Source organism: Canis lupus, chromosome 24 (genome assembly GCF_048164855.1).
Source record: "Canis lupus baileyi chromosome 24, mCanLup2.hap1, whole genome shotgun sequence".
NCBI lineage: Eukaryota > Metazoa > Chordata > Mammalia > Carnivora > Canidae > Canis > Canis lupus.
In genome coordinates, this window is record NC_132861.1 from 44,568,765 (window position 1) to 44,593,884 (window position 25,120).

The window sequence follows — 25,120 nt, forward strand, 5'->3', positions numbered from 1 at the left end:
AGTCCATTAACGAAATCATGAAGGTTGAACCACGTGTAAGTCACCATCTTAGTGGAGTGAGGAGGGAATAAAAGAGTATAAGCAAGCCTTTTCCAAAGCTCTGGAATAAGGCAGGGAAATGAGCGGTAAAAATGGGAAGATCTGACCCTACAAGGCCAGGGTAGAAGCTGCTGTGGCATCAGAAGAGGAGAGTGGGAAAGTGAGGGAAGGCTTTGTGGGTGCAGGGGCTCCCAGGTAGAGAGGAGTAGCATGAGCATTCAGGGTCGCTTGAGGAGAGCCAGCGAGAGAGTGAGGAGAGAGGATGGTCCAGTAGAGAATTAGGAGAGCCTTTATTTGGAATTTGAGATCTCAAGGTATGGAATCTGTACCTTCACAAGGCCACACAACTAGCAGAATTGCATGTGGGAGACCTGGAAGCAAGGGGCCCTTTCCTCCAGCACACATGTATAGAGCCATGAGCCTTGGAACCAGGAAGGGTTGCCTCTTACCTGTGAAGAAAAAGCTAAATGAGAGAGTAGGTGAACTTTTTAGACTTATAAAATGATTGCAAAAAGAATACCTTTCACCCAGTTTCCCCAGATGTTAACATTTTTCATAACCAGTCTAATGATCAGAATCAGGAAACTGACATGTTTATGATAATATTAACTAATCCATGGGTCTTTTTCAAATTTCATCAGTTGTCCTACTCATGTCCTTTTTCTGGCCCAGGATCCAGGTCAGGATGACACACTGTGTTTAGCTGTCACATCTCCTTACTCTCCTTTAATCTGAAACAGTGTCCCAGTCTTCCATTGGCACTATGACCTTGACGGTTTTGGAAAGTACTGTCCAGTTAATTCTGTAGACTGTTCCTTAGTTTGGGTTTGGCTGATGTTTTCTCATGATTCAATGCAGGTAATGCCTTTTCGGTGAGAAAATCACAGAAGTAATGCTATACCCTTTGCTGTGCCAGGAGGCTTGTGAGGTCAATGGTCCCATTACCATTTACTCTGATCCCATGGTTACAGTGGTATCTGCATGTGAAAGTATTATTTTTACTTTTGTCATTAATGAGTCTCTTGAGGGAGTTCGGCATCTCTTTAAAAAGTACCCCCAAGTGATTCTGGTCTGTGTCCAGGGTTGAGATGGAGGAAGCTGAGGATGATTTCATTATGAAATCTTGTCACAACATGGAAGGAGTGAAGCTAGATGTTCAGTTAGGGAGCAGAGATAGAGACTGAAGTCTCTTGAGGAAAATAAGAGTAATTTTGAAAGCTCTGCTGCTAGGAGTTACTGGCTGGATATAATCCAATTTGAAGAAATGTTTCTGACTGGATTGAAGGCTGTCGAACAGCATGGATTTTAGCAAACTAAGTGTGCACAAGTTTCCAGCAGTTTCTCTGCAGTGCTCAGAACCCTGGGAGCTGAAGTAAAGAACGTTTCAATGAAGGACATCCAACATATAGGGGAACAAGAGACTGTTGCTGTGGGCATGGGTAGCACTGAAACCTGGTGTCTTAGCAGGACAGGTGATGTGCTCGTTAAGGAGCCCAGTGGACTAGGTGACATGATGGGCTCAGCATCTTGAGAAGGCATAGTGCTTAGAGAAGCGGTAAGTGTGACTCGCTTATTCATTAGGTGTGAGGGGACAGACAGGGAGGTGCAATCAGGGGATGTGGTCAGAAAGGCAGAGAACGTGTTGACTTAATGCCAGCAGGCCAGAGACCAGGGACGAGGCAGCCTCCCTGCTGTGAATGCCGAAGAAGGATGCCAACCCAGACCTACACAAGAACAGACAAGTTTATTTGTTTTCTCGGCTATCTTCATTCAGTAGACACTTGCCACATCACCTTTTCTGGTAAAATACTTCTTAAGGTTTTCTGATCATCTTTTAGTAAAATTTGGACATGTTTCTTTTTTATTTTTTATTTTTTGATGATTTTATTTAATCAGCTTATAATTATCCATGTAATGGGGAACAGAAAGCACAGAAGTAGTTGAAATATGCATAAAATTAAAAGTCATCATTTGAAATATGAGCTTAATCTCCTGTATATCAGGACTGCTAATAAGTAATAAGGTTGATGAGTTTTAGATTTTTATAAAATCTAAAAAAAATCTATAGATTTTTTGCTGCTGATTATCTTCTGTAGATGGCAACTAACCATGGATGTAAAAGTAAAATGTGAATTGTGAAACATAACATCTGAAGTAGAGCAAGTGAAAACAAAATATTCTTCTTACCTGTCTACAATAGGAAGACTATGCTCAGTTTGGGGTGTCTTCTTCCAGATTATTCTCTGTGAGAACACCAGGATTTATGTTCATTGCTTGCTGCTGTAGCTGTCACGTAAATTGCCTTGCTTGGATACACTGTGTATTTTAGGAATTCCTTGCCTTCATGGTGTGATAACATCACATTTCTCTACATCCAGTTTTCATCTGGATCTTTTTTTAATATCTCAGTGATTGAGTATGCGGATTTTCAACCATTTGTCAAGCATGTATGGCAACACTGCAAGCACTGGGCTCCTGATGGAGCAGGAGGAAATACATTAACCTAGAAATCACAAGGAAAAGCAGAACTACAACTGTGAGAAAAGAAGTATGTGGTAGTGTCGAATGTATTATAGAATTTAACAAGAAAGACTCCTCTGAGGAAGTGATCATTGACCTGAGCAATGAAGGAAGAATGTGAATGGCCAGGAGGTGGAGGCAGGGCATAGGCCTAGGAAACCACATGTGCAGGTATCCTGAAAGGATACCAGTGTGACCAGAGTAGTGGCTTAGAGATAGTGGGGGAGGAATTGTAGTGCAGACTAAGGTCAGACAAGGAGGGTCAGACATTGCAGGGTTTTACAGACTGTGTTAAGAAATTTTCTCTATCCCAAGAGCATAGGTAATTGGAGCATTTTTGAAGCAGAGGTAACAACAATCCTATTTGTGTTAAGAAAGGATCATTCTGTTCTTAATATGGAGAATGGCTTATAGGGAATCAAGGAAGTCAGTCAGTGGACTACTTATAGTAGTCCAGGCAAGAGTTGTGGGGACTCTGACGTGGGGGGTCATGGTATGCGGATAAATGGATGGATTTGGGAGACATGGTGATTAATTAGATATTGGGGTGGAGTGAGAAAGAGGGGGAAGGGTTGAGGATGGCTTCTGAGTTTCTGACATGCATAAGAGCATCAGTAGTGGTATCGTTCCCTGAAATAGAGACCAAGGGAAGAGTATTAGGCATTAGGGCAAAATCATGAGTTCTGTTTTTGATTGCGTTAGGTTTGAGGTACCTTGAGACATTCAAGTGGAGACATTTCAAGTAGGCTGCTGAATGTACTAGTAAGAAAACTGGATTAGAGATAGGAATCTGTGAGGCATCTGCATTGAGGTGTTAATTAAAGCTGTGGGTGTGGATGACATCACTTGGGAGAGATGATAGAATGAGAAGAATAGGCCTTGTACCCTGCCTTGAGGAATTCCCAATATTTAAATGGTCTCATCAAGAGGGATATGAGCCAAGAAGGAGGCAAAAGGAGCAACCAAGGAGACAGGCAGGAAAAATGAGGATGGTGGTGAGTCACAGAGGACGAGGGAGGAGCAGTTTTAAAAGAAGGGTGTAATCAGCACCTTCAGATGCTGCCAAGAGCTAACATGTACTAAAGACAGAGAATTGTATTTCCTGGCGGGCAAGTCATTAGTGACTTGCTAAGAACTGTAAAGTACTAGGTGGAGAAACCACGTGGGATTAGGCTGGGAGCGACTGGGAAGGAGATGTGGACTAGAGCACACACAGGTAGATGCTTTTTAACGGTTTAATGGGAGTCTTGACCATATTTAAAACTGATTGAAGGGGAAAAAATCAAGTGAGGGAGTTGGCTATATGAGAAGGAGGTGAGAAAGCAGGTCAGGTCCTAAGAAAGCCAGAAAGTGAACGGAATCCAGGAGGATCAACAAAAACAGACATAGTACAGTGGTTAGCAGATATGGGAATGCTATTGGTGTCCCAACCCCCCAGCCCATAATATAGGTGACAGTGTTGTCTTCTGAGAGGAAAGAAAAGGGCTTTACATGGGGGTCCAGGTGGCCATTCATCTGAGAAATGCCATAAGTTGCTTTCTGTTTCCTTGTTTCTCTCCTCCCTATTTTTTAATAGCTTTATTGAGATAACTCACACATATAATTCATCCATTTAAAGTGTACATTTCAGTGGTTTTTAGTTTATTCACAGATAATGTGCAACCATAACCACAGTCAATTTTAGAACATTTCATCACTTCAAAAAGAAACCTCAGGCCTTTTACCTATCACCTCCCTCCTTTCTTATTCATCTTGCTGTCAGAAGAGAGCACAGAGTATGGTCTGAATTCAGATCTAAAATCCTGTCATGATTTTGGGACACCTGGGTGGCTCAGTGGTTGAGCATCTGCCTTTGGCTCAGGTCATGATCCCGGGATCGAGTCTTGCATCAGGCTCCCTGCAGGGAATGCTTCTCACTCTGCCTGTGTCTCTGCCTCTCTCTATGTTTCTCATGAATAAATAAATAAAATCTTTAAAAATAATAATAATAAAATTGTATCATGATTTCAAAGAAGAGGCTATGTAAGCTGAGGCATATGAAAGGTTGCCAAGAGACTCAAAACTGTGATCTAGTCAGAGAAGCACTGGTATAAAATCAACAGATAATACACACAGGAAACACACTAAATGCCGGGCTCTTCCTTGTCAGAGAAAATCATCTTAAGAATAAAGTTGGTAAAATGAAATTACAGAAGTAACATATGTAATAGTTTATAAGAGAACATTTTCTGTTGATAAATGATTTTATCTACTGGCTCCCAAAAAGTACATTTTGGGGTACTTTAACTTGGTATAAGGGATGAACTGCTGTTAGAAATCTAAGGTGTTGGGCAGCCCCGGTGGCTCAGCGGTTTGGCGCCTCCTTCGGCCCAGGGTGTGATCCTGGAGACCTGGGATCGAGTCCCGCGTCAGGCTCCCTGCATGGAGCCTCCCTCTCCTTCTGTCTGTGTCTCTGCCTCTCTCTCTGTCTGTCATGAATAAATAAATAAAATCTAAGAAAGAAAGAAAGAAAAAAGAGAGAGAGAGAGAGAGAAAGAAAAGAAAGAAGGAAATCTAAGGTGTTGAAAGAATAGGGTGGTAACAGCTTGACGGGAGAAGGTAAAGATTCTGCTGAACACTGATAATGGAAGGTTTTCCATAGGGATTATTGGGATGATTTTAAACATTTAGAAAAGAAAGTCATAATCCTAAGCATATGCTTAGGAAAAAGGACTACCAAATTAACTTTATTTCATTGTCTTATATTCAGGAAATGTGGAAGAAATAGTATATAGCTGACCCTTGAACAACACAGGGGTAAGAGGCACCAAGCCCCCCACCAGGTCAGAATCCACATACAACTCTCGACTGCCTTAGAACTTAATACTAGTAGCCTACCTACTGCTGACCAAAAGCCTTGCTGATAACATAAACAGTTAACACATTTTGTACACTACATATACGGTATACTATGTTCTTACAATAAAGTCAGCTAGAGGAAAGAAAATGTTAAGTAAATCATGAGGAGAAAATATAGTATTGTCCTATGAAAAACACGTATGAGTGGGCTAGCACCTTGTTCAAGGGTCAAATGTTAAATTATCTTATATCCAAGTATTTAACAAAAAGCCTTTTGAATTTGATTTGGAAATAGGTTTATATATAAGTGGCTAAGGGACCGTGTGCAAAGATTATTAGTAGATCGTAATGAAAAGCATGATGATTCAAAGGCATAATGGTAGGTTCCATTTAGAGTTATTTCCTTTTCGATGTCTTGGTTAATGATTGAGGCCGTGGGAGGTATACTATCAGATTTGCAGAAAATGCAGATATGAGAATGATAGCTGGTATGTTGGATGTCCTTCAGAATCTAGAAATACCTCCACAGTGTTGAACAATGGGCTGTTAATGAGGTTAAATGAAATAGTGAAAAGAGTTAAAGCCTCCATTGCAGATCACTCAAAGACCTGGCTTCGAATGAATTCTATGAGTTAATTGCAGAAATTCTTGATGGTACCATCAGGCTACATTAACATTTGTGACATTTATAGGGAAATCGTGATCTAGTGTCTTGTGCATCATTCCATCCTAATGGGATTGGAACATTAGCCCTCCTTTTCTTAAAAGAATAAAGAAGCTGAGAGGAAGTTTTTCTGGAAAAGACAAGAGATGGGCAGGTCACCCTGAAAGAGCTCGGCTGCTCCCTGACTTGGGTGTGTTCCTCACACACACCGGCTTCTCAGTACCCTGCTGAAGAAGCAGTGTGTGTTTGCACACCTCTCTCCTCTCTGGTACTCTGCCCTGCCGAGTCCCAGTGCTGTCTCAACCCCTGGAGACCGCATGCCCTCCCTGTGCTGTGGCCTGGAAGCTCTCCAGGTGGTAAGCCAGGGCACTTGTGAATTAAATTCATTTGTTTCCCTTCTCTCAAGGCTCACCATCCTGTGCTGTCTGAAGTTCAGTGTTTAAGATGCATTGTTTCATGTCACTTCTCCTGTTTTTTTATCTTTTTCATGGAGGAGGGTAAATCTGGCTCTTGTTCCTCTCTCTTAGCCAGACGTGGAGACTCTTCAGTGTGTTTTGTTTTTTTTTTTAATTTATTGCTAATATCTCAACTCTGCATTCAGAGCCACCTTCTGTCATTCCCTTGTTCCCTCTGCACCTTTCCTCAGGCAGACTCTGTGCTTGTCCCCTCCCTCATCTCCAGCTCATGCCATTCCTGTCCGTCCATCTCCTCCTCCCTCGTTCTTGCTCATCAGTGTCTCTCCATTCTCAGGCTCCACTTTGGCCTCTTCTGTGACGTTGCTCTCCCATGGGAGGCAGAGTCGAACCTTCTCTCCCTGGTCAGTTTCTACCATAATAAACTGTTGGCAGCATTTAGGCATATATGTTGTGTATCTGCTGGCCTTCCCTCTTGAACACATATGTCAGTCTCCACATGTGTCATATGTGCACAGTGCTCAGCTCCCAAGGGCTGGGACGGGGCTTGCCCACCTTTGTGTCTTTTACATAGCTCTGTGGGTATATAATCTAGAGGGAAGGTATTTTACAAAGGTAGGTTTTTTACATATTTTTTTTTTAAATGAATGGTTTTTCTCCTCTCCCTCAAAATTAGGCCACAGAAGAAGTTTCCAAAAATCTGGTTGCCATGAAAGAAATCCTGTATGGCACGAATGAAAAAGAGCCGCAGACGGAAGCAGTGGCACAGCTCGCTCAGGAACTATATAACAGTGGGCTCCTGAGCACACTGGTAGCTGATTTACAGCTCATTGACTTTGAGGTAAGAAATCAAATTTTTTTTTTTTTTTTTCCAAAAATGGTGCCTTCTTCATGGTCCTTTTCCTGGTGTTCTCGCCTCTGAAAGATCCTAAGATTCCTGCCAGGCTCTTGGCTCCAGGGTTATTGACCTGTAAGCATGCCCAGGCTGCCTGCCTAATTAGCAGAGCCGGGCAGGAGCTCAGGGCTGCCTCAGGCTTAGGCCAGGTCGCCTCCTGTTTCACCACACTGTATATGAAGTTTCTTAGGTATTCGTTGTGCCCTTTTGTTTACATTATATTTAATAAATAGCTGCTGTTTTACGTAATTCACTGGCCTTGGGTTCTCAGGGAGTCAGCAACCTAAAGAAGACCATAGAATGTTAGAGGTAGAGAGATCTTAGGAGATACCCAGTTGTGTTTTAGGGTTTTTTGTTTTGTTTTTTTAACCTGCTGAGAACTCATTACAGCAGAGATGATATGTTCTGTTTGCTTGTGCTTAGCTCTGCTTTTAAATGTTTAAATTAGCATAACGGTTAAATAGCAGGAGATTTTTTATGCAGTTTTGAATTTCTCTGGCTTCCCTTGAAAATTTTGACTCTGGCAGCATTGAGTCAGTGTGCCTATATGGCCCCTCAGCTGGAACAGAGCAGCTACCACCCCATGGGCACACTTGGGTGTGCTGCAGAGAGCAGCTTGCTTTTCTGTCTCAGGGCCTGCTTTACCCAACATACTGTCTCTTGCCTGGCCCTGGTGGGCATTTGATATTATTACCCAAGTTTATATAGCTGAATCATGTCATATTAGATATTTAGTGAATTTAGCAGTGAGAATAATGGTCTTTGATACCAGTCTGAAAGGTAGACTGAGAAGTATATATGGTAATGAGGTATATATGGTAATGAAGGGCTCTTAGCATGGTTATGAATGAGCAGGTTCCTCTGAGTCTTTGTCATGGCTTTGTTTTTAAAGCCCCAGTGTTTTTCATCCTGAGTGACCAATTAGATGTCTGTGCAGGTGCTTGAAAAACCAGGGGAGAGAATGGCAGACGTATAGTCAGATTCAGTTTTGGAGAGTGATGGGAGGGTGTGGTTCCTAGGTTACTTGAGAATAATATTGATAATAAAGGACAGTAAAAATTGACTTCTATAGAACAGATAAAAATATTTCCCTTTATATGGATGATTATGTATTTCTAATAGTGTATCAGATTCCACCAACAACAATCTTTATTTCCTCTGCAAAGTTGCCAGTGCACTAGAACCTCCACTTCCTTCAGCTTTGTCCACCCTTCTCATTCCCCGACCTGAACGCTGAATTTAATATTCAGGACTTTAGAGGCTTAAATTTAAAAGAAGTGTGTGTCCTTGAGATGTGTTCTTAGAGATTGCTATTGCTTCTCCTCACCTAGCACAGGCCCCAGGATGATCTCTAGCCCTGGAAAGCTAGCATTTCACTCACTTTCCTACAGGCTTGTCAGCCTCTTAACAGGTAGCCACTCTGAAAAATCTCATGGGGTTCTGTTTTCCATTTGGTAATCTCTTGTGCAGTTTTCTGATTATAAGATTCACTGTATAGCAGTAATGTCCTATTTTGTTTAGTAAAGTACAGTTGTATAATTCTGATGTCTGAACTGCTTCATCATGTGGTACTTGGAGCCTTCATTACTAATCTATATAAAATCTCTCCTAAGTAGACCTAGCTTAATGAGATATGTCTACTTGCCATGAAAGCTCAGCTTCTTAGAGAATCTTTCGTTTTTTTAATACTAGTAGAATGCAGCTTCTCTTCCTTTCATCACTATAAAAGGAAATTATATGTATTGTTTACAATGTGAGCATTTTATTTGAAACTGCTTATTCCATATGGGTGGGAATTGGATCCCTGAACATTGTAAGCATATAGCAAAGTTTAATTTTTCCTGAATCCACATGATTCTAAGGGTTAGAAATGGCTGAAATTTATATGTAGTAAGATTTCATTTTGTGAACATTCTGCTCATGTTAAAAATAGTGTACTATTAAAACTTCGAATTTGGATTTGTAAATAAAGAAAATTTAATATCTGAACATTTTAAAGTCAAATATTGAGTCATAATTAAAAATATGCAGTGCCTTAATTTGAGTTTATTTGGGAGGGTGGATGGGCTTTTTGGTGGTTAGTCGGGTAAACATTTTAATGATTGTATTCCTAATAGGGCAAAAAAGACGTGGCTCAAATTTTCAACAATATTCTCAGAAGACAAATTGGTACAAGAACTCCTACTGTCGAATATATCTGCACTCAACAGAATATTTTGTTCATGTTATTGAAAGGGTATGTACAATGTAACAAATGTATATTCTCAGTTGAAAAATAAAAAGGAAAGAAGTCTTGGGCAAAAACAGGATGGTAAATGTGGGAACGTGTTTTCTCTATGGTTCAGTCAGTCCATTTTTCCATACATCTTAAACACATTTCCCTCCTTAAAATTCAGCCAGTGAGCTAAATTGAATTCGAAAATGCCCATGGGAATTTCAAGGTTGGTGAATTGTGAGCCTTTAATTAAATTCTCAGATCCTATATAACAGAAGGAAAAAAGTCTTCTGTGGTTTTATTCCTATTCTCTGGATTTTAAAAGTTTATTTATATGAACTATCAGTTAAATGATGTGTTTAAAGACCTCTTGTTCAGGGAGACATGCACACTGTGAGGCAGTAGGAGCTGCCTAGGAAGTGGATCTTGAGTACTATGTAGCGTTACTTTATTCCATCAACAAAGAACACATTTATGAAGTCTACCCTTTGCTTTTTACCTGTGTGTATCCACTCATTAACCTGCTTAGTTGGTAATTCACAGTGCATCTTCCAGGAACTAAGGAGGCATTTATTGGTAGTCTGTTGGTATCAAGTCTGTTGGTATCAAAAAACAAAAACCAAAAAAGCCTAAAAACTCAAAACTTTAAAACGAAAGAAAAATCCTTTCCTCCCTCAATAGTGATCCTACCCTTGGGGCACCTGGGTGGCTCAGTGGTTGAGTGTCTGCCTTTGGCTCAGGTTGTGATTCTGGGATTGAATCCTGCATGGGGCTCTCCACAGGGAGCCTGCTTCTCCCTCTGCCTGTGTCTCTGCCTCTCACTCTCTCTGTCTCTCATGAATAGATAAATAAAATCTGAAAAAAAAAAAAAGCCTTCCTGATTGGCAAGGTCACCCCCTGTCGTTTCACACAAGAGTTGTTTGCCAGCTCTGGGTCTGGTGTGCATCTGTTTGTCCCAGCATTGGTGCTGTTCTATTAAATTGGCGGACAGGCGTTTTAGTAGCATGACTATTGGCGTGAATCAGCTTGCTCTCCTACCCCTTTGCTTTATAGCTTGCCTCTCTCTGATTCATATCTCTGTGGTTTAACACTTCCCCCAAGTTCAAACTTGTTTAGACAAAGCATGAGTCAGTGCATGTGTTTGATGCCAGCATTCTATTTCCTTCTTTCTATTTCTAAATATCTATGTTGCTTCTTCAGACTTTGCCATACAGAACTTTTGGCATCTAATTTTTTGTTGTTACCAATCCACAGTTGCGTGTGTAAACGTGTAATGAGTAGTTTGAAATTTTGTGTTCTTAGAGCACCTTCCAGATGCCTTTGTGTATTTTTAAACTATTTCCTTTTCCATAAAAAGCAGTGGTTATTAAAATCCATAAATTAGTTTTGCTTATGTTTTGGCTTGAGAGTAGCCAGAGGAATGATAAACATTGTTAAACATCACGTAAAGTCAGAATTTTAAGGTATGATTTAAAGAAAAATGAAAGCTCTCACATGAGTTGGCCAGAGCAGGAAAGTCAGCGAGAAAGGAGAGGAGGAGAAGCCTGGAGAATGCAGCTGGTGTTGTTCTCCACCAGCGCCCATCTCCCCATCCTTTCTAGCCCTTAGAGTGGGAAATATACAGAAAACTGGAGGGAAGAAAATAACCAGCCTTTTGTACTCATCCTTCAGCTCTGACAGTATCTCTTCCTTCATGCCCCTGGCCTCCTCCTTTCCCTCACACACATAATATTGCTTCAGTATGCATCCCTAGTACATAACACTTTGAGGACCCTTTTTTTTTTTTTTTTTGTCATAGTCATGATATCATTTACAAACCCAATGTTATCTTATACTCACTGTTCAGATGTCCCTTTCACATAAAATGTCATTTTTCAGTTAATTTGTTTAAATCCAGTTCCAAGCAAGCAAGGCCCATAAACTGCATTTGGTTAATAAGACTACTATGCCTTTTGTTTTGAATACCATTTACTTGTTGAAGCAACTGGGTCATTTGTTCTATAGAAAAAATCACATATTTTGGATTTTACATCCCTGTGGTTTCATTTAACATGTTCCTTTGTCCTCTGTTCTTTTAAATTGGTAAATCATTATGAACTCAAGTTTTGGGTTTTTTTTAAAAATATATTTGACATGTTTCAGTCCATTGTAGCCATTATGTCCACATTTTTATATCCAAATTGTGTCATCTTGGCCAATTGGGAAGCTCCTTCAAGTGGTTCCTATGTCCTTGTGGCAAGACCCCATTAGTCTTTGATAGCTTCCTTGCTTTCTGGCACAAGGTGTCCCTTACTATATTGTACAGGTTCCTGCTCCAGACCTGGAAGCAGCCATCTCTTCAAGGAGCCTTGTGAGCTGCCTTTTAAGATTTTTGTACCTTTAGTCCATCCAATGACTCTCATGCGGTGTGATGATCCACGTAGGCTGTAAGCACTTCAGTGTCAGCTGTTAGGGATGTTGTGCTGCAGGTGACCATGTGCGTCCAAACATATTCTTGTAGCTAGTGTTAGATGCATCAGAGGCAGTCGTTTTTCCTCTGGTGACTTAAATGTTCGTGTGCTTTCTACTCTAATGCTAACAGGTTGTACAGCATAACTGTTTGCCCTGTACTTGGTGGTTTATGGCTTAATCGTTTAAGACGAGCTTGACAAACCACCATCAAAACCTGCCCAACTTGTTGTACCAAACTGTCTTAGTCTTGTCTTTCTAGTCTCCTGCTTATTGAATTAAGATCAGTGAAGGTGAATTGTACAATCAGCCATTTTGTGAACAGACATTGTAATCACCTAAGCGCCTGTCAGCGCTCTAGTTACTGTGCCATAAGTGATACAGAAGAGCCATTTGGATCTTCTTGAGGCTCTGTGATGAACCCAAATACAACAAAAGGGTAACACTGCTAGAGAATGATTAGTACTGCTGGATTTCAGGAAATAAAATGTGGGTTTAGTCAATAAGGCAAGTGTTGATAAAAGAGGTGAGACTAGGGATCCCTGGGTGGCGCAGTGGTTTGGCGCCTGCCTTTGGCCCAGGGCGCGGTCCTGGAGACCCAGGATCGAATCCCACATTGGGCTCCCGGTGCATGGAGCCTGCTTCTCCCTCTGCCTGTGTCTCTGCCTCTCTCTCTCTCTATCTGTGACTATCATAAATTAAAAAAAAAAAAAAAATTTAAAAAAAAGGAGGTGAGACTAATGATTGAAGTTCCAGAGGGTTTGGAATTTGCATAGTTAGGAAAAAGGAGAGTCAGTCCAGGGACAGGAATGAACATAGTGATGGGAAGCAATAAGGAGATAATTGGAGTGAGTGCTTGATGGCAGAGTGGGAAAGGACATTGTATGGTAGGAACATATCTCATGAGGAGAAGCCTGGACATTAAGCCCAGAAGTTTGTCTTTATTTGATGGCAAGAGGAAATCGTTTTGAACTCCTAAGCTGGAAGTGCTATTGATACACTGGTGTGTCAGGTTAATTGGTTAAAACCCAGCTTAAACCAAGATGCTAGTTAGGGAGCTCTTGCTTTTCTAAGTGTGAGTTAATGCAACAGTGGGGATGGATGAAAGGAAACAAAATTAAAATATTTCAGAGAAGTCTTTAAAAGGATGGGTGGGGACACCGAAGATGGGAAGGTTGGAGGTGCTGAAGGGGAGAAGATGTAAACTGTTCTGTCCAATGCAGTACCTACTAACCATACTCTATCATTTCGTTTTAAATGAGTTAAATAACATTTAAAATTCAATCCCTCAGTCATACTAGCCAAATTTCAAGTGCTTAGTAGCCACATGTGGCTAGTAGTAACTACCGAAGTGGACAGCACAGGTATAGAACACTTCCATTGTCAGATGAGAAAGTTCTGGAAGACCTGTTTTAAACCTGGGCATCTGAAACAAAATCGTGGTGCCAAATTAGAGAAATGGGGAAGCAGGGGAGGGTGGCTGTTTTGCAAAGGGAGAGAAGATTTGAATTTAGATAGGGTAGTGCTTATGGTAGACCTTTAACTGAAGTTGTCCAGAGGCAACAGAAAATGCCTAACTAGAGTCCAGGAGCAGATGAGAGTAGGGGAATTTAGTCCCGGTGGGAGCCATGAAGTGCTGTGGCTGCTCACTAGCAAGCTGGCAGCCCTGGAGGAAGGAATGCCCTCAGCCCTGCAAGAAATAAGAACAGTTCGAGCAGTAGAAAGAAGAACTGAGAGAGCTTTTTCTTTCCTTTTTCAAAGACATAAATGCAAAGGTCGGCACTGTTGGGACACTAAGTAAAATTTATGTTGTGAGAGAAGTTTGGCTTAGCCAAGAGAAGGTGTTTTGCAAGTAGAATGTTGGGAAAGGCAGAGAGAATGCAGCAGGAGGATTGGAGGAGACTCTATGTTCGAAAGACACAAAGCTGCACCTGCAGCCCCAAAAGGCAGTGGAGGGGCCAAGGCCAGTCTGCACCCCTCAGAGAGGAGCAGGCGGCTGGGCTAAGAGGAAGACGGGGGTGGAGGGAGTGGGGGCTCCTTTCTGACCGAGCTGAGCCACAGACGTGTGTGCGTGACTGATGCCAGGGTGTCCCCAACACCCACCACAAGAGTTCTCCAGGCTCTCCTTGATAAGCACCTGGTAACCTCCTCAGAATTAGGCTTTCAATTTTGTGGGGTTCACGTTGCCAAGAGTCTTGAAGGTTCTATTTTGAGTATAGAATTGAAACAATGAGGTATAAATGCTATATATTTGTTAGACCTATTTAGGTACCATGAGTTTGGGAAACGATTTTATTTGTTTCATAATAGTTTTTGATTTCTGAAGTCTTAGAGCACCACATGTAAAACTAACCCCTGTTTGGAGGTGTGACCCTAAATACTCAAATCTTTTAGCTTTAAATAATAAATGTTTATTTATTATTATTATTTCTATATTTTTGTTTTCCTTTGGACTGCAGCAGTTGTCACCAGCTAATGTGTGTGTGCATTCTAGAGTAAATTCACCTGAGCATATATCCTACTCTGAGAGAGATGTCTTTTGTAACCTGCTCTAGTCACTTAATTAAGACACATCTGAGACATCTATTTGAAAAATTTGAACTGTTCAGCATTAGAGGAGTTTTAAAACAGCAATCATGATTTATTTTTTTCTTTTTGTAGGTATGAATCTCCAGAAATAGCTCTAAATTGTGGAATAATGTTGAGAGAATGCATCAGACATGAACCACTTGCAAAAATCATTTTGTGGTCAGAACAATTTTATGATTTCTTCAGATATGTCGAAATGTCAACATTTGACATAGCTTCAGATGCATTTGCCACATTCAAGGTAACATGAAACTATAGAATTCTAAATATACTTGTAAGTCCAGTTAACTGGTTTGCGGTTTTTCCCTAAACTTCTAACCTCTAAGTCTATACACGGCTGCCCTCTAGCGGGAAGAGAGAAGATATGTTTTATGTGTGTCCATGCGACTTAGGCTAATGCAGTGGAGCCACAGCTTAAAAAGGATGGAAGAGATAGATTCTAACCTCTATCTAAAAGTATGGTCTGTATGGTCAAAAGTACACTTTTCTGTTAAATTACTTACCAAGTGTGGTATACTGATATACAGTACGTCTAATAAACAGGTTTTTCTCCTGTGTTGGAACATACTACAGCAATTTCTTTGGTTAAACACCAAAGTTGTCATCTGTTCAGAGCCATGCTGATTTGGAACAGGCATGTCTTTTAATACTAGAACCACAATCAGGGCAAAGAGATTATGTTGTAGTTAGGCCCAAAGGAACAATGGACTTAGGTCTCCTACTCATGCCAAAACTTATTTATCAAATACTTCAGGAAAGGGGAGCAGAATCACCTGCCCTATTCAAATTATTATGTAGCCTCCCTTCCCTGTATACTTTATCTCCTGTTCTGTATTTGTATAAATTAAATACACATATGATATGATACTGCTGTACAACATGCACATTTTTGCTTTGAATTGTAAGGTTCTATGCTGTTTATGGTATATAGGCAGTAATATTTATTAGTGTTCTTCATAATTAAAGTAAGCCTTTAGATGTTCCATTCCCTTATGTAAAATGACCTTATGAGTGAATATTTAGAACTGCTACTTTACTGTAATCAGAATTTAATATACTAACCTGAAGACTACTTTGCTAAGAAACCATGAACACTGTTTTAGTGAGAAGTAGCCACTTTTCTCATGAGATTTCAGTTTTATGAAGGTAAAGAGCCCTTGAGATAATGAGCACACGCCTTGGTCTCTGGGTAAAATACGTTCCTTACAGTGAATGAACACCCTTGAAACAGGATGAAAACCTGGGGACCTGGCCATTAGGGTTTCACATGGAACGAGAATATGGTAATAGTGTGAGAGGTGCCTAAGGATTTATTTTCCTGAAACCATTAAAGAGGATATCGGAAGCCCTAGGTAAGATCTCAGATGTTTATGTGTCAATGTACAAAGCTAAATGAACTGAATGCCAGGTTCTAGCAGAGTAATAAATGTGGTGTCTTTTGTATCTCTGCATTTTGGGAATAGGACTCATAATTAGGATATATTGGTGGAAGGGGATGCCCATTCAAAAGCAGCAGGCCTGTTACAGAGGGAAGTATGGTAGCACCATGTGTTGTGGTGAGATCCTCCTGTGTGGAAAGCAAGCCATGAGCCAAGAGTAGCCTCTGGGGGAGAGGCAGGTGGAGGAAGAGGAGAGGAGCGGCCACAGTGTTGGGAGCACAGTCAGACCCTGACCCGGGGAGGGGCGTGCTCCATGCCATGCTTCTGGCCAAGGTAGCACACCCAGCCAGCAGGTGGGAGAGATGTGTTAACACCTTGCCAGAGATGTGATTCACAGTATTGGACAGTCTTGCTTGGCCTTACTGATAATTTCGTTATCAGCCCTCGGTTAGGGCTGCTGCTTTGAATTACATCCTCGCTAAGGAGAAAGTGGTGGTGATGGAATCACTGTGGGTCAGGCAATCCTGCCAGGTCATATTAGCCAGAGAAGGGGAGAATGGGGCAGTGCTGGACAGGTGGTGTCGACCTAAGGAAGGAAACTTGCAGACACAGTGCAGGATTCGAAGGATGGACTTGGGAAGAGAGAGGATGACAGTAGGAAAGGGGGATAGATCTGTGTCTCATACTCTCCTCAAAGAATATGACCATACCCCGCTCTCCAGAAACGGTCTCTGCACTTTCAGACAGATGCAGCTCACCCGCAAACCCAAATTTAAAGTCTGTGGAACAGGTGCTGAGTCTCAAAAGGAAATTAAAACTACCTGCTCCAGGGGCACCTGACTGGCTCAGTTGGAAGAGTGTGCGACTCTTGATCTTGGGGTCGTGAGTTCAAGCCCCACATTGGGTTCAGAGACTACTTAAATAAATATTAAAAAAAAAAAAAAAAACTACCTGCTGTAAATGTGTCCAAGATTTGTAGGTTGAATGAATGTGTACTAAGACAGTAAATCAGTGGCCAAATGTTGTTCGTGTTTTCTTTTTTGAGGACTTAAGGAGATGGGGAGGGGCATCAGAAGGCCAACAAATATATTTCCAATTTTTCCAGAATAAAAGAAGGTAGATTCCCCAGAGAGGCTGGTGGAGCTTGGAGCTCGATGTTATACCTGTGTAAGGTTCTAGAAAGTATTTCTAAAGAGATGATTTCTGAGCATTTTGGAAAGGAAACCGTGTACCCACAGCCAGCATGGATTCACGAAGAGAGTAAGTTCAGTCATATTAATCTCATAGATGCCAGTAGATGAGGGGACTAAGAGTGTGTGGCTGCCTGGGTTCATTTCCCAGCTCTGCTGTGGATTTCATCTCAAGTTCTTCATCTGTTAAGATGGAGGTGATAATGCTAGTATGTCAGGGTTATTGTGTCTACACACAATATGTGTGCAGCAAACAGTAGCTATTAGAATTATTCCTTTATGGCCATGAGGATATGCTGAATGTTGAATAATTGTATTTTCATGGAATCAGTGAAGATAGGAGCTGGAGTTTCAGTGTAGTTATTTACATCTAATTGAATGCCATATCCATAAGGTGCTAGGGAATGGATTGCCATCACCCTGGAGAGAATTTTCTGGTGGATTTCCACTGGGCTTTATTTCAGCCCAGCTGAACATTGTTAATGACTTAGATAAAGGGTGACAAAGCCTGCTTATCAAATGTGTAGGTGATGGCTGTGAAGGAAAAGATAGCAGACAATGGTGATCCTAAAATAAGGCTTCGTAGAGATCCAGAGAGGTCAGAATGGAATAGGACGATGATTGAGGTCCCTCCACTTGAGGACCTAACTGTAAATAAGGGATGTGGGAATAAGGTATAGTAATACAGTTATTATTAAATACAGTAATTGCCAAATATAATAATTACTAATGTAGGCAATTTCATATCCTACTCAACCATCTCCTTTACAGATAAGGAGTCTAGAAATATTGGGTGAAGTCAGGCTATAAAATGGGGAACCCAGAATTTGAACCCAGGCAGTCTGCCTCCAGAGCCCACTCTGAGGAAACAAAATTCTAAATATGTCCTGTAAAATTAAATAGTGTGATGCTGCTGCCCCAAAGCTACATGTGACCACATAGTGTGTGACCTAAAGAGCTGATGATGGTCTCACCCCACTATAAGCCATTAAGGTAACAACACATAAATGTGTTCCATTCCAGGCGCTACACTTTAAGAGGCACATAGACAAATAGATGACTTTCAGAAGACAGTAGATGGTGAGGGGGACTCAGAACCTGTCATGCGAGGAGTGGTTAAAGGAACTTGGACGTATTTAGCCTGGAGAAGAGAAGACTCGGTAGGGACTTGCCGTGAGAGCACTACATGTATGTGAAGTGGGATCCTATAGAAAGTGGGTTGAACCTATTTCTGTCGGCTCTGACAGTTTCTGAAAATAACCTGGGGATAGGTTTGACTCTAGCACAGGGAGAACTTTCTAACCCTTAAGAGTTCCATAGGTGAGCCACACAGTTGGAACAATTGAGTCCCTTATCCTAGGACATGGTCAAGCATCAAGGACGAAATTGGGCCGTACAGCTTGCCAAGGCTCTGTGAAATCGAGCCCTGGGCTCAGTGGCATTTCTTTGAAGACCCCAGGGCCGTCTTTGCCACAGGGTGTTTGAGGCCCCAACTTACTGACTTTTAGGAATCTTTTTCAATTCAGCATACCCTAAAAGTTGGCTGCTCAATCTGCTGGGCTCGGGAGATGACCCCTACCTTTCTCCCAGTCCTCCCAAGGCCTTGGATATACTAGAATTCAGATAGGTTAGAAAGCAGAGATCTTGTTCCTCTCCACTGCTAGCTGACCCAGCACCTCGTGTTCTGGGACACATAGCACCCTGGAAATTTTGCACATTTCTGACCACTGACTGCCTGACCTTTTCCCTTTGCTCTGTTGATTTCTGCCCCCACCATGGTTTGAACTCTCTGAAGCTCTTGGCTCTAACCCGTGGGGTGAGGTTTCCTTTTCATCTCTCAGGTAGAGGCTCTGCCCAGGTCCCCACCTCCTCTTTCCCTGCTTAGAATTGGCCATTTTGGGTACTGACTGTCAGCAGTTGCTCCTTTCCTGCCAGCATGTCACTCCTCTCCAGGCCCTGGTGTGGCCCATCTTGACAAGGAGCTTTCATTCTGCTGTGCATTGGAGTCCAGCTCTTTCTTCAGCAGTCTCAGAGTACCCCCTCGGTCTCTCCTAACTCAAGGCTGTTCAGATTTGATTCCTAGATTGACAGTGGTTTCCTGAAGTTTCCTGGTTTCTTGAAACCAGATGGTAATAGAATCTTTCCTAGACGGAGAGATGTTAGAGGTGTGTCCCCCCCCGCCCCCCGTTTCCTCTGTGGCCCAGCTGTGAGGCTCTTGCTCCTACTTGAGACCTTTCAGAGTGGTTTCCTTACTCAAAACTTTAGTAAAAATCTGTTGCACCACGGGTTTAGGACTTTGCTTTCTAGAGCAGTATTTTCTACCTGCCTGTCCCTAAAATCAACCCCAGTTGAGGAGCCATTGTAGCCATTGACTAGCCCAGCAGTAAGGTCCCTTCCAGTTTTTGGTGTTCTCTTCTGTTAGATTATGGTAGAACAGTGAACACTGTGTTCCTTTTGCAGTACTTCCTTATATTGGTCTCCAGAGTGATTTAGCCACAAAAAAAGTAGAAATGACACTTAGTTTTGCATGGATCCTGACACACTAATCCCTTAATTCGCTTATTCACTTGTTCATTCTGCTTACTCCACAAGCCTGAGTGCCGACCCCATGTCAGGCACCATTCTTTCGGCAGTGGGATTCAGCAGTGAACCATGCACATCCCTGCCCTTGAGGCTCCTACACAGGGGAGGTCACCACACACAGATTACAGTCACATATAGAAGGAGGAAGTGCCCTTCACAGGCTTGCTTGACATTCCCTTCGAGTTCTTGTGTACCTCTGCCCCTGATAGCTGACCCCTGTGGGCCAGTGTACTAAGATAATATAAAGTCTCCTTTCCCTTCTCTGCTCCAGCTCCTACCCCACATAGGGAAGCTTCATGGCATTTCTTTTCCAGCTTCTTAAGGATGCTCAAACTCCAAATTTTCTAATTTTGTCGATTTAATCCCCAAGGGAGATTTGGAAAAAATTAGATAGGTCTTTCCTGGGTATACAGTCTGTACCCTATCCAGCAGTTTGAACACCTGTAAATCTTTGGGGAGGATTTAGAAGCCTTCTTAAAAGCATACTTTGAAGATGACTTGTGATGTTTTCCCAAACCTATTCCCTGATTTTGTTGGTTCATTCATTTATTTGTTAAATATTAAGCTCTTACTATGTGCTGGGCCCTGCATGGGTGCTGGGAATTCAAAGATTAGTAAAAATAGACATGACCGTTATATTTATATTACAGTCTAGCATGAGAGAGATGGTAATCAGATAATCCCGCAGACGTAGAGACAACTCTGTCCATGCTTTGGTGCTGGTGACCAGTCTGGAAGGCTTCTCTATGATAATGATGTGGGAGAAAGATTCCAGGGTGGTAGTTAGGTCAGCTTAGGGGAAAGCCTGTGTGAGGAAAGGCTTTCAGGAACGGGCAATCACAAAGTAGGCGACAGAAGAGCTCCCTGCAGGATCTCTTGAGACCTGCCAGATCCCTGCAAGGGAACCAAAACTTTAGTGCCTCCCACATGTGTTTGTGCAGCATTTCCTAGAGCATTTCTCAGGACCAACATTACACTTGGACATATTTCAAGAAATACTAGTTCATTGTGACCTGGGACCCTCAAACATAAACAGCTAAGGAAAGAGGGAGAATTGGTTCAGAGAAAGGGGATCGTTGGCACTAACCTTTCCAGTAGGCGGCTCTAAAGGAGTTGTATTCAGTAATTCACCAAGTAGTGGGACCACATGTTCCCATTCTCTTTCCCACCTGGTGAGACCAAAGGCTAGTTCGTTGCTAACTTCTAGGTCCTGAAAGGCAGAGACCACCACATCTTTTTGTCTTTGTAGCCCCAGCACCCAGAACTTTACCCGGCACATAGTAGATGTTTTCTGAATGAATGACCCTTGAGTGGTTTCCTGGGCAAGCCATATGGTGAGGCATCAGCTCTAGTGTGTAGTCATGCAGAATTGGACTCAAGGACATTCTGATGTTTGAATCTACATTTTTGTAGCATTAGTCTACTTACTTAGGAGCTAATGTTTATAACATGATGGGGTTTTTAAAAAACATTCTGTCTCTGAAAGCAAGATTGCATTAGATATGAAACTGAATATAACAGAATTTAGGAGGAAGAAAAGGGAACCACCAATACTTTTTCTAATGAAAGAAATTTCCTCTTTCTCTACCAGGAGCAGTATTCTATTTGACATTTTACCACAATCATTTACTTTTATTTCACTTTATTGCTTTATTCCCTTTCTTTGAATTTATATTTCTTTGAATTTTTTGTTTTTATATTTTTCCTTCTAAGAACTGTAGACCTGCACTCATTACAATCACAGTTTCAAATTATTAATGATTTTATTTGCTCTTACCTAGAATCAACATTTTCAATATAGTTATGTTCAAATGTTTTTAAGTATAGTGATTTTTAACAACAGTTTTTATCAGGTAAAATGGCGTGGCATGTTTTAGGATTCTCATTTCTAAAAGAAGTTGAATGCAAAACAATTGTAAAATAGTGTATTTTCTTTCTCTAGGATTTACTTACAAGACATAAATTGCTCAGTGCAGAATTTTTGGAGCAACATTATGATAAAGTAAGTATATGAAGTACTATTTTAAAATTGTACGTTTTGGGACACCTGGGAGGCCCAATTGTTTAAGTGTCCAGCTCTTGATTTCAGCTAAGACCATGATCTCAGGGTTGTGAGATTGAACCTGAGTTGGGCTCAGCCCTTGCTGAGCATGGAGCCTGCTTAAGATATTCTCTCTCTCTCTCTCTCTCTCTCAAATAAATAAAATTGTAAGTTCTGTACCAGAAATGAAAGATTTAAATTAGATTTTTATGCCAGGTACTTACTTATATTGCATATATAGTGGTTTTAAATGGTGCTATGATCATTTCTCTACTGAAACAAGGTATAGAGTGTTAACTTGGTCAGAAGCAGAATTTTATCTTTTTGATTGACACACTACCTTTGCATCTTTTCTTGCTTTAGGGGAGGAAATAAAAGTGCTTTGATGCCAAATGACAATATACAGTTAAGACAAAAAGAAACTTATCAGACTTAACTTCCTCTTCCTTTCCATCAGTTGCTTACATTCCTCCTGTTTCCAGGAGAGTGAAGGGTGGGTGGCAGCTGCGAGGGTGAGAAGAACACTAGGCTCAGAGACTCAGAAGTCCATCCTCCTTATAAAGTGAGGACACTGGACTAGCCCAGCAGGAAGGTCCCTTCCAGTCTGAGTTGGTGTCAGACTTCTGGTACTAAAACTCCCAGAAGTTCATGAACAATTCCGAGTGCCCTTGATCCGCACAACAGCCTTCAGGCCATAGTATCACATGCTCTCCTCCACTGCGTGCCAGCTCTGCCCACCCCCCCCACCCCCCCACCCCCCCGCCCATGGGTGCTTCCTTCTGCCAGACTGGTTTTACTGATGTGCTGTCCACAGTCCCGTGGATGCTCTTAGAGAAGTTAGGACACTAACAATCCACTTAAAATTCCCGTCTAACCCATGAGATTTGGCTTAGGTTTTCATTCTTCCACTTAGTCATTTGAATTTTGGAAATTCTAGGTGTACACTGTTGATACTTCATTGTTCACACAAAGATTTTGCATGCAAAATCTGTGCTTTTGAACTCTTTTCTGTTCCTCTTACCCTCCCACTCAGTAACATCCATCATGTAATGCTGAGTGAATAGGAAGTCCCTCATAGAAAGCCTCATGAGTGGCTTAAACATTGCTGGTCATATATTTTTAGTTTTCCATTTGGATATAGTACATTTCTTTGCATGCATGTTGGTTTAAAATGGTAGCACGGTTATCTCAGGGGTACCTTTCTGTAGCAGTTAGAAGTGTGGGCTTTGGCACCAGACTGTCCAGAGTCTGGCTTCAAGTCCCAGCCCCACCTTGGGCGGCTGCCTTCAGAATCCTCCGCCCTAAAAGAAGGCTTGTAGTAGCACCCTAACTGTTGTTGTGGGTTGTTGTGAGGATTATTTAAGAATGTGTGTGTCGCGTGCGTGACAGCAGTGCCTTGAACACGGTAAGCAGTTAGTAAAACATTGGCCAGATTGTTTTATTGACTGGCCTCAAAGATTCTGTGACTTAACATACTGGAGTCTTAGTTTTAAAGCCCATCAAAGATACAACTAACAATGACAGTGGTTCAGTTTTGTAGTAAAATATTTTTCTACATGTTATTAATGAATGACATTGGTTAAAAGAATTTTAGGAAAATTTATGGGAGGCAGCTAACAGAAGTGTGTAGACCTTGTGGTCAGATCTGAGGAAGGAAAAATAAATTCAATAGATAGATAGATAGATATTTAAAAAAAAAGATATGAGGAAGGTAGGAGAGTGAGGAGCCAAGGAAGTGTGATCACACAAAACTATGTGATCAGAAATCCTGTATACTTGGGCCTTGAGCTTCCTAATAACCAAAAGCATAGAGGGAAACAGAATTAAACAATCACAGTACCTGTAAAATAAAACAAATTTCTCCCATTGGCGCTCTCAGGGGAATTCAGTCAGCACGGCATGTAGTGGACACATCCCTCGGGGTGACTGCAAGGCTGAACTGCAGTGTAGTTCCCTGAGCAGATCTTCAAGGAGCCCCAGCGGTCCCTGTCCTCGCCCCAGACTCCTAACCCAAGGACAAAATCACACATCCCTGGAGAGCACGTGGATTTCATGTGTACTCTTCAGGCGCTTCTTTGTCAGGAGAACCTCTCGCCCCTAAGCTTACTAAGAATTAGGCAGCAGAAAATTTTATCCTGCATTTTCTGTCAAGAGCTTGAGAGGTCTGGGCAGCCCCGATGACGCAGCAGTTTAGCGCCGCCTGCAGCCCAGGGCGTGATCCTGGAGACCCTGGATCAAGTCCCATGTCGGGCTCTCTGCATGGAGCCTGCTTCTCCCTCTGCCTGGGTCTCTGCCTCTCATTCTCTCTCTGTGTCTCTATGAATAAAGAAATAAAATCTTTTAAAAAAAAAAAAAGAACTTGAGAGGTCCATATTCTGTGTCACTGTCTAAAGGCAGTTCTAGTTTTAATCATTGGTTTGATGATTCTTTGAGGAGAAGGTAGCATTCACATCCTCTGAAGAAGTTGCCATCCCACCTCTGCCTAGAGAGAAACAAAAGAAAGAATGCATAGGCAGTTGTGGGCTAGCTCTCAGGCAGGGGTCAGGAGACTTTTTCTGTGATGGGCCGGATAGTAGATCTTTGAGGCTTCCTGGCCATGCAGTCTCTCTCGGCTCTCCTGTCTGTTGTGTTGAGAAAGCAGCCATAAGCAATACATAAACTGACAATACGTGAGTGAGCACAACTGTGTTCCAACAAAACTTTACTCATAAAAGCAGGTGGCAGGCTAGATTTGGTTCAGGAGCTGCAGTTTGCTAACACCTGCTCTAAGTCACAGATGAATGGCTGATAAGGACCCGTGGTAAAGCATAGGTACAAATAGTTTTAGCAAGTGTGTCTTGGCCCCTGTGTGTCCCTCATTTCCATTCCCTACCTCCTGCTTCGATCAGCTTCTTACCATGCCAGTGACGCCACACTTGTTAGTGAGCACCATTTTGTAAATCTGGTGGACATGTGTCACTTCCTGAGTGTGTCACGTTGTGCTTTCTCTGGTCTTCACTCATGCTGAGTCCTTCCCCATTTATCTCTGAAGAATACTCCTCCCCTTTCTAAAGGCAATCCCTGCCATTATTTAGGATTGGGCCCAAGTCCCAATTTCCCTAGGATACCTGCCTGTTCATCAGTGCTAAATTTCTCCTCATCTGTTTTTAATTATTTTCTCCTCTTGCTTGATGCATTGAAAGAACTGGTAACTTTTCTCTTTGTGGTTGTGCTTTGGACTCACCGAAGTACAAAAAAAAATAGGAATTTTCTAATTAAGAAATGAGAGAAACATTTTGAGACACTTTGAGAAACAGTTGGAGGGTA

The 25,120-nt window shown here is 41.8% G+C and overlaps 1 protein-coding gene across 3 annotated transcripts in view; it reads left to right on the forward strand.

Annotated features, from left to right (window-relative positions):
- CAB39 (calcium binding protein 39) overlaps window positions 1-25,120 on the forward strand; it is an 83,280-nt gene that overhangs the window by 51,480 nt on the left and 6,680 nt on the right. For all 3 annotated transcript variants that reach the window (XM_072796637.1, XM_072796639.1, XM_072796638.1), the window contains exons 3-6: window positions 7,151-7,315; window positions 9,487-9,605; window positions 14,694-14,862; window positions 21,716-21,775. In XM_072796637.1, coding sequence (XP_072652738.1) covers window positions 7,151-7,315; window positions 9,487-9,605; window positions 14,694-14,862; window positions 21,716-21,775 — 513 coding nt within the window. The remainder of the gene's footprint in view (window positions 1-7,150; window positions 7,316-9,486; window positions 9,606-14,693; window positions 14,863-21,715; window positions 21,776-25,120) is intronic.